We start from the raw sequence: 8,957 nt of genomic DNA on the forward strand, positions 1-8,957 counted from the left end.
TTAATGTATATTAGAATATTTTATTGCTTTATGAAATGTTGCATGAATTCAACTGTAAAAACCTTCATATTGTTTGAAGTTCACAGAAATGTCTGTTTGAAGTCAACACTTGGTTGGTTGTGTACAGCTTGACATGACCGTGATTGTCGGCACATAACTTACAACAAACATACATAAAACTCTTTGGCGTCCTGCTCAAAGCGCTATCATATCTAAAATAACAATACAAACATCTGTATAAAATATATAATAATAATAATAATAATAATAATTAACCTGTTTGTTAGTTCAAAGCTCACAGTAAACAAAAAGAAAAAACCAACACGGTGTAGTTCTCAACTTTTATCCCACAGTGGTGACCTGAACCTGCAGAACCACCACATCAGGGAACACACTCACATACTGTAATCACACATGCAAACGCACTTGGAGAAGGAAAAAAGTCATCAGAAAAAACAGATGATGAAATCAACACCATGATGCAACACTCATCCAAAATTACAAACAACACCGGGGTCTGTGTCAGTTTGTCTTTTATATATTATGCATCTCGCTGCTCACACACCTCTGAGCCTTTGTAAAACCAGCTACTCGGGCTGCAGAGACATGGACGGCGAAAGCATTTAAATCAGCAGTGTTTCATGTGTTATAAATTACTGAACAGGGAAGTCTTCCTAACAGATAAGATCCATGTGATGGGAATGAGGTTACTCATATTTTTCGGGGAGGAGGGTCACATAGATAACCTTTCACTGAATATTTGTCTAGAAGAGCATAAGGCTTAAGTTAATATTTGGGGAATGTGGAAACCAGATAAGATAAATATGTAGCTTCTTAATTCACTGGGTTGGGGGAGGAGATAAAGGGGGAGGAAAAAGCAGCAATTTTCTATATATATATATATATATATATATATATATTTATATAAATATTTTGGCATACACTCTCTGAGAACATGTTGCCGTATTACAATCCACAATACTGTCCAAGTACCTCAGAAGATTCATCTTTTCTCTCCCAGCTGGGCAGGCTGCCTGCAGCTGTCCAGCTTATTGAGAGTAAGTGAGTCAGAGCACAGCTCTGTCTCTAAAAAATGTGAAAACAGTCCTCTTTTTTTTCGTGCGTTGGCCTCTTTCCACGACATTCTTGCATCCAATATTTAATCCACTCTCTATTCAAAGATTTGCACTCTTCACAGATTCTTTTTTTCCCCCTCCTCATTCAAAATCCACCTCTCAGTTCTTTAAATGAAGATTTCCACTGCCTCTGACTCTAGCTCATCCAGGCCTCTGAACGGGTTTAATAGCAACTTCTTAGGCGCTGCCTTGTCTGGAAAAAGAAGAGAAAAAGAGAGAATGAATAATTATATAAATGCTTTAAGGCTAAAACAGTGGAAAAATGTCCCAGATAGAGCTCAGCTATCAGTGACTAAAGGTTAACAGTGATTTTCCACACTCAAACAGACCACTCTGGTAAATATGCTCAGTCAACAGATCCGCATTATTTCCTAACCATGCACATTCCTCAAAGCCCACATTCTGAACCATGACCTGGACAGATGGTATCTGATTGGCTGGTTGAGCAGCAGCATGGTTAATCAATCTGAACATCCGTGAAGCCGAGGTCCAAAATTCCTTTCATGAAGAGTGTACTTGAATGCTGCATGTGTGGTTTGTGCTTGCGATCGCTTGTTTATTCATGAGTGAAAATCATTTATCATTCGAGTTTAGTATCGAGAGCATTATGGGACGGATTATTGGCCCTCGTAAACAAACACACTCATGCATATTTGATAGATCACTCACCACTGTTGAGCTTAGATGTGCTGGCAGCCTCTTTGGCTTTCGTTCCCTCCACCTGCCGTTCTAGCGTTCCAGGTTCGGACTGAGCGGAGAATTGACGGTTTGGCAGGGTCTGATCATCTGACAGACTCTTCCCTAAAAGACGACAGTATCTGTCAGCAACTCTCATCAATTATGAAGATTTTTACTTACAAAATAATCTTACTTTTTAGCAGCTAGATCAGAAGTGCATTTGAATACAGAGCGTGTGGTAATTTAAGAAGTACAGTCGCCTGCTTATTCTCAGTACCACCTAAATTAATTATTAAAAAAGGCAACATTATGCTCCTCACCTCTACTCCTTGTGTTGCTCTTGACGGTGCAGATGGAGGGGGTAGAGGAGGCGGCTCGGAGAGGCGCCCCCGCTGTGTTCAGGAGGTTTGTGCGGGGACTTTGCTCGTCCTTCCGCCCTTGGTCCTGATGCAGCCGCTGGTTGAGGATCTTGATCACAGCGTCCTTTTCCAGGATCTGAGCGTAGAGTGCACGGATCCTGTTCTCCATCTCCTGGTTCCTGAAGTCGGCGACTGGCAGGTCCTCGTTGAAACTGTTGTTAGAGGAGTGGCAAGGCGAGTGATTAATGATGGTGGTGTCTCTGCAAAGGGAAAGACAATGTCTTGAGCTCGACTCAAATTCAAATGAGCTGAAACAACATGTACGCAGGATGTTGTATACATGATCTTGAGGAGTATCTTTACCTCTGTGCGGCAGCGGTGGCAGCCACCTCCATTGCAAACTGCCTCATGGTGCTCTCTTCCAGGTACTTCTGCTCCCAGCGCACCATGTCGGCCTCAAGGGCCAGGATTCGCTCCTCGCGCTCACGCAGGCGCTCTTGGAGGGAGCTCATGGTCACTCCTGGTGGTTGGGACTGCCTCTGAGGTGGAGGGAGAGAGGACTTGAAACAGATGGCAAGGAATACTAAAGCTCCTTATAATGAAGTACAGAAATTAGGCTTTTTTAAAATAGTTTTCCCACATGATATTTACCTGTTGTGCCCTCAGACTCCTCAGCTCCTGCTCTAGCCGCGTCCTCAGCTTCATCTCCAGACTCTCCCTCTTCTCACAGGTGGACTGTAGCTGAGCCAGTGCACTCTGAAGCCTCTCCACCTTCTCCACATAAGCCCTCTTCCTCCTCAACTCCTCCTCAAGCTGGCGACCTCGTCCACGAGCTGTGTCTAGGGCCTCCTCGAGCCGCTTCGCTCTGAGGCTCTGCTCCTCCGCTGTGGATCGCAATCGCTCCAGCTCCCGCTCCACACGTTCCCGCTCAAAGTTCTGCTCCTCGTCTGAAAGAAAGTAAAAGAACAGTGGTTTAATGAATGTGGACATGATCTTGATAGTAGTTTGGATACAAGTCGTGCTTTGAGTTTAAATGTGAAGTCATTTCAAATCTGCCTGAGGTTCTGTTTTTCAAATTTCTCCCTGCTGAGTCCAACAGCAGTAATAAGTACCAGAGTTGCTACATGGTGGCCAGTGTTCTTCATTTAGCGAAGCACTCCTGGAATGCTGAGAGGAAGAAGGAGGAGGAAGGGGGAGAAAGCCGACCTATCCCTTTGACCCACATAGCACAGAGCATTCCTCATCAAGGCCATACAAACACCGCCACTCTGCTTGAGTCCAGTCCCTTAAACAGACAACATAAATCACACTAACAACAGGTGGGGGAACCTCATTTCTACCACTTCCACTGCCGCTCTGTGATTTAGAGCCCGCTCGTTTCCCTTTGCAGAGAGGTGCATGGATTGAATTCCCTATTATTAAACCTTCTCGCCAAATAAGCTGAGGTTATGCAAGTGAAATTCCTGCATGCAGGATGCCCTTAGCTACAAAAAGGGCCCCATGCTATGCTACGATCCGATCCAATCAAGCATGTTGATTACAAAGGAGGGTGTAACAGAGAGCTGGGTAGAGGAGTCCGGCCAAACAAAAATGACATACTTACTTTGTTCAAGGAGTTTCGCCATGATGTGCTGGTTATGGTCGGCTGCTTCTACTTCTTTTGCAACATGTGTTCTGGCATTTTCCAAATTTTCTGTAATGCAACAAAGATTTGGAATTAGACAACACTGTAAGCTATGTCAGGATGTGATATTGTGGTTGAATACTTTGATGTGATATCATGTGTGTCCAAGGGCGTAGGTTTCCTTTGGACATTTGAGCATCAAACATTTAGTTTTCTCCATTCTGGTACCTTTTTCTACATCGATTCATGGTGGTAATGTCTTTAATTTTGTCAAAATAAAAGTCCTCTGCTACTTTCTCCCCCCCCCCCGGCAACCCCAGAAATCTATGCCTATGTGTTTATGTCTGTTTTGCAGTACTCCATACCTCTTAGGTCTCTGTTGAAATCCTGCAGCCTCCTGATCTCAGACACTAGCCTCCTCCTCAGTGTCTGCTCCAGGTTTTCCCTCTTACAGCTGCCCTGCATCAGTGTCTCATAGGCCTCCGAAATACGCTGGATCTCCTGCTCCAACTGAATAAGGGAAGAAAAAGGAGAGAAGAAGAAGAAGAGGAGATGGATGGGGGAGGATTGGAGGAGAGGAGCACAGAAAAGGAGAAGGTGGAGAAGAGGTGGAATTTTTGGTTAACCTACTTCACATGCCAGGGAGGAGCTGGAATGTTGATCCATGTTGCTACAGTACACAGATATACGTACAATATGGGTACATATGTGATTGTGTGTGTACAGTGCACTCAGTGTGTGTGTGTGTGTGTGTGTGTGTGTGTGTGGTATAATTCTGAGAAGGAATTTAAGCCCGCACCACTCCCTGTGTGACTGATTTATATCTACATTCCTGAGCGCTGATAGCTCTAGTTCCAGGTGTGTGAGTGCACAGGAGCACGCACATACACACCACACCACACCACAGAGCACAAGTTAGCATGCACACAAAGACTCACTCACACACACACACACACAGCCACATACACATACACACACACACAGAGGTCTGGGAAGGCTGCCAGCGGAGGGAAGGTGTGCATGCCTGTGCCTGGGTTGTGGAAACGGCAAAGAGAAACCCACCATTATAGCAGTCACACAGGCATGTTTACTCAGGGCTGCGGCCTGACGGAGAAAAAACTTTCCAACCCCGGCAATTATCATTCTTTAAGGCTGAGACAAGGCAAAGACCATGTGACATAACTCCAGCAGAGAGCAGCGGAGTGGATTTTACAAAGATTGGCTGAGGTGTCAGATGTCTCTGGAGCTGTTGTTGTTTCACTATGTTGGGAAAAAAATACGCTTATTTTAGGCCTGTTTGGTTAAAGGCACGTTAAACGAAAAAGAGAGGGTGGAAAAACAAAAGAGACCTTTCACTTTTTAAACAGCAGCCCACCACCTGCCACGGACCACCACCCCACCCCCATCAGCTGTGTGCACGGGTCACAACCCGATCGACTGCTGTCTGACAAGCCCTAGATTACGCTAAAAATCTATGGCCTCCCTGGAACTAAAGCGCGCGCACACACACACACACACACACACACACACACTGGCCTCTACAAGGTCAGCTCCACAATGAAAGGAGTGTGTAAACACAGTAGCAGGCTGTGACCTCTGTTTGTGCCTCTGTGGTATGGAAGGTAGCAGCTGCTGATCTCATCTGTCCTGTCCAGATGAGGGAGCGTGCCTGGAGTTGGACGCTGGGGAGACAACTGTTGACTGGGGTTGTGTTTCACAGACAGGTGGCCGAGATTGGGGATGATGTTTGGTTGGTCAGCAGCTAAATAAATTTGGAGTATTTCCCTCTGAAATTGAGTCACAGATGTTGTGATAACCCCTCGTCTTGTATTGAGTTTAATGGGTGAAGTGAGAGTTTGGGTGTTCTTAGTCCGTCAACAAGACCTGTGATTGATGTCGGCAGCCATGAATAAAAAATAAGATTTTCTCTCATGGATATCTTCTCCTTACCTTCTGAATACGGCCTGTCTTCTCCCTGTGGGCTTCCAGCTCTTGCCTCAGCCTCTCATTCTCCATCAGCAGCAGCTCCACTTGGTTGGGCTCCTCCAAGCCAGCAGGTGGCAGACTGGTGAATGTGTTGTAGCAGGGGACTTCAGCTGGCTGACCAGACTGGACATACCTATGAGGTAGACATCGTTGATTAAAAAAAACAAACTCTTATCTTAACTGTGCATCTGATAATGTGGCTGCATCCAAACATTTGTGCCGGCCAACTTATGCTAAAGACGTCTAATCTTTATTTTTGAGTGAAGCATCTGAAATATCACTCTATTCCTGTCTATCAGCGAGCAGACAAGCTGACTCCAGTGTCTGTAAAGAATGTAAAAGCCTATATGAGGAACATATTTTTGTAAAAGCATCCAAGGCAACACAAGCATGTGAAACTATCCTGTTCCACTATGCCAGGCATTACAAACACCTACAGGGCTGGACTTGTTTTCTAAGTATTTCAAGAAGCAAATTGGGGCGCAGGCTACGGTGTGACTCACATCAATAACTATGTGTTTACGCATGTGAAACACAATGACGAGTCCTGGAAAATGATTGCACGTCTGGCTGTAGTACAAAAACTACACCACAGAATATGATGTAATATTAAAGGTAAAAAAGACTCGCACACACAATCACACACATGATGTCTGAAGTTGGCTTTGTACCTGTGCTGCTGTGCCTGCACTGGCTCCTGGACCTGGTGGGGGATAAATCCTTGGCCCTGGATGGGGGCTGAGTACTCTGGAGGCGGGCTGCGCTTGTCCAGGCTCTGCCTCGTGCTCTGGAGGCCTGGCTGTGTGTAGTAAGGAAGCTCAGGGTAGCTGTGAGAGGTGCTCTTGAGGGCCTCTGCTTTAGCAGCTGCATCATTCCTCTCCAGAGATATCTGCATGCGATGCTCACTGAGCGACCGCACATGGCTACACTTCATCTCCATCAGATCTGCCTCTTCGTGGAAGGCCCCCTCGTTCAGGAGCCCTTCATGGAGCTGCCTGATGGGGCCTGTAGGGGCCCAGTGAGAGGCCAGATACTGAGAGTGCGCCTTGGCCTGCTCATAAGTTGGCAGCTCCTCTCCGTGCAGCTGGTAGAGTTGGTAGCTGCTCTCTGAGTGGTGGTAGTCGCCCTGGTGCTCCTGGCCCTGGGGCTCCTGCCTCGCAGAGAGCTGAGGAAATGGAGGGTCCTCCTGGGTGAGACTCTCCAAAGAGGATCGTGGGCTCCTGCCCATGTCGCCTCCGCTGCTGGGTCCACTGTTGCTTCCACTGCCTCCACGCAGGGCCTGCTGCTGGATGGCTAATAAGGTGCGGGTGTCTGTGGGGTTTCCATAACGCAGCTGCTCCTGGATGAGTCGGTGCAGGACCGTGCCAGACGGCTCTTCAGTGGATGTCATGTTGCTTTGTGTACGTTGTTATCTTCTGTAAAGATCAGTTGAGCTCTTTTTTTATTTTGATAATTTAAATAAATCAGCTGTGAACCTGGAAAAGAGGAAAAATGAGAGAATAAACATATAAAACACCAGACAGCTAAATACATACTATCATGAACTCACATAGAGAAGAGAGGCTGTGTTTGAGGCATGTAGGCCTTTGTAATAACAACAACACTTGCATCACAGACTTTAACATGATACAAATTTTCTTTCATATAAAATAAATAAAATATTTCGGATTCATGGTTTAAATCCAGTATAATATGAAAACAGTGCAGTCTTGAGTCTATACCTCACCAACAGCGACAACACAGAGATGTGGAGACATTTTCCACAGCAGGCAAAAACTGCATGCGCCAAAAATTCCAATCTCACGGGGGAGCAAAAGCGCACCAAAACCGCATTGTAAAAAAAACTTCATCTTTGCTCTTATAGCACAATCGTCGTCTTTAAAACACCATGAATAGCTTTTAATTCCCTCACAACACAGAACAATCTTTAAAGTTAAACCAGAAGTTATGATGTAGCTACTTTAATCATGTTTGAACTCGTTTTTTTCTGTTGTGCCAAAGAAAAGAAAAAAGACGCTCTTCTTACCAGCTCACGCTCTCATCATAACCAAACGTTGTTCTCGATGTTTCAGTAAAAAATTCAGAGTAATTCCGCTGTTTCCATGAGTTTTTTCGAGTCAAACGTGTCTCATGTTCCTCCCCCCGGACGGGCTGCCGCGGTCCTCTCTTGCTGTGAAATGATTGTGGAGAGAGCAGGCGGCGATAATAAGTAACCGAGGAGGGACTGAGGTCGGAATGCCAGGAATGTAAAACGCGAGGTCCCTCTGGGATCAAAAGCGTAAAACCACACGGGAGGGGGGAGGAGGGAGGCTGCAGTGGGCTTTAGCATTACCAATGAGGAGTTAAAAAGAGGTTTAGGATAAGGCATTTGAGCTTTAAGAGTAAATGCATTAATGCTCGGCGAAAGGGCAAGTTATCTGCTTGATCTCCTTCCTACGGGACTTTAAACACGTTTTTAGACGCCGTGTTGGTGCTGGAACTATTTCTGTTTCTCTTAGGAAATCATTCAGTGGTGTAAAAAGTGTGCAGATCATTTAATTAAGCAAAAGTGAGGATGTCTCTCTATTAAAAAATATTTCACAACAAGTAAAAGACCTGCATTTAAAACTATCAGTAAAAACACTATGAGTATCAAAAGTAAAAGTTCTCAATATGCAAAATGGCCCCTGTCAAAGCTATGTGCATTGGTGGATTAATGAATGTGCCTACTGGGCACAGGTCCAGGGCCCAGTGTCAGGAGTCCCCCTGACCTTCACCTGCAAAATGTAACTCACATTAACATGTACTGACCAAGAAGAGAGTCAAAGAGCTGCAAAAGAACTGCAAAGGGACAAAAGATAAGGGCCAAAATAACCAAAAAAAAGACACAAAATTACTTTAAAAAATGCAACATGACCACAAAGAGACACAAAATGATCAAAAATGACACAAAATAAGTTCAAAGAGACAAAAAAATGATTAAAAAAGGACACAAAATTCCATCAAAGGCACATAAAATGCCCACAAAGAGACACAAAATTAACATAAGAGACACAAAATGACCAAAAAAGGACACAAAATTTCAAAGAAACAAAAAATGACCAGTAAGAGACACAAAATTGCCACAAAAGAGACAAAAATTACCTCAAAGACCTCAAATAAACTACAAAGATACTTAAAAAAGATGCAACATGA

At 44.8% G+C, this 8,957-nt stretch overlaps 1 protein-coding gene across 2 annotated transcripts; it reads right to left on the reverse strand.

Moving 5' to 3' along the window:
* Nucleotides 1-7,977, reverse strand: LOC117264066 (angiomotin-like 2a). Of its 2 annotated transcripts, none has more exons than XM_033637875.2 (10): nucleotides 7,810-7,977; nucleotides 6,455-7,258; nucleotides 5,748-5,916; nucleotides 4,163-4,307; nucleotides 3,777-3,866; nucleotides 2,825-3,120; nucleotides 2,537-2,712; nucleotides 2,135-2,385; nucleotides 1,806-1,937; nucleotides 1-1,329 (listed from the first exon to the last, which is right to left on the reverse strand). In XM_033637875.2, exons 2-10 carry the CDS (start codon nucleotides 7,171-7,173, stop codon nucleotides 1,244-1,246), a joined length of 2,064 nt encoding a protein of 687 aa, XP_033493766.1. In that variant the 5' UTR covers nucleotides 7,174-7,258; nucleotides 7,810-7,977; the 3' UTR covers nucleotides 1-1,243. The 2 variants fall into 2 exon arrangements, with proteins under 2 accessions (XP_033493766.1, XP_033493765.1); XM_033637874.2 differs by having other exon boundaries at nucleotides 2,135-2,433; nucleotides 7,810-7,975.
* Between the last annotated feature and the right edge of the window lie 980 nt (nucleotides 7,978-8,957).

This window comes from Epinephelus lanceolatus, chromosome 12 (genome assembly GCF_041903045.1).
Source record: "Epinephelus lanceolatus isolate andai-2023 chromosome 12, ASM4190304v1, whole genome shotgun sequence".
Taxonomy (NCBI): domain Eukaryota; kingdom Metazoa; phylum Chordata; class Actinopteri; order Perciformes; family Serranidae; genus Epinephelus; species Epinephelus lanceolatus.

Bases quoted from the DNA above. Each gene is read 5' to 3' on its own strand.
- LOC117264066 (XM_033637874.2), bottom strand. From the start codon at position 7,173: ATGACATCCACTGAAGAGCCGTCTGGCACGGTCCTGCACCGACTCATC. The intron at 4,308-5,747 runs GTAAGGAGAAGA...TCCCTTATTCAG, and splicing joins AGACAGGCCGTATTCAGAAG to TTGGAGCAGGAGATCCAGCG. The intron at 2,713-2,824 runs GTAAATATCATG...CCTCCACCTCAG, and splicing joins GGAGTCTGAGGGCACAACAG to AGGCAGTCCCAACCACCAGG.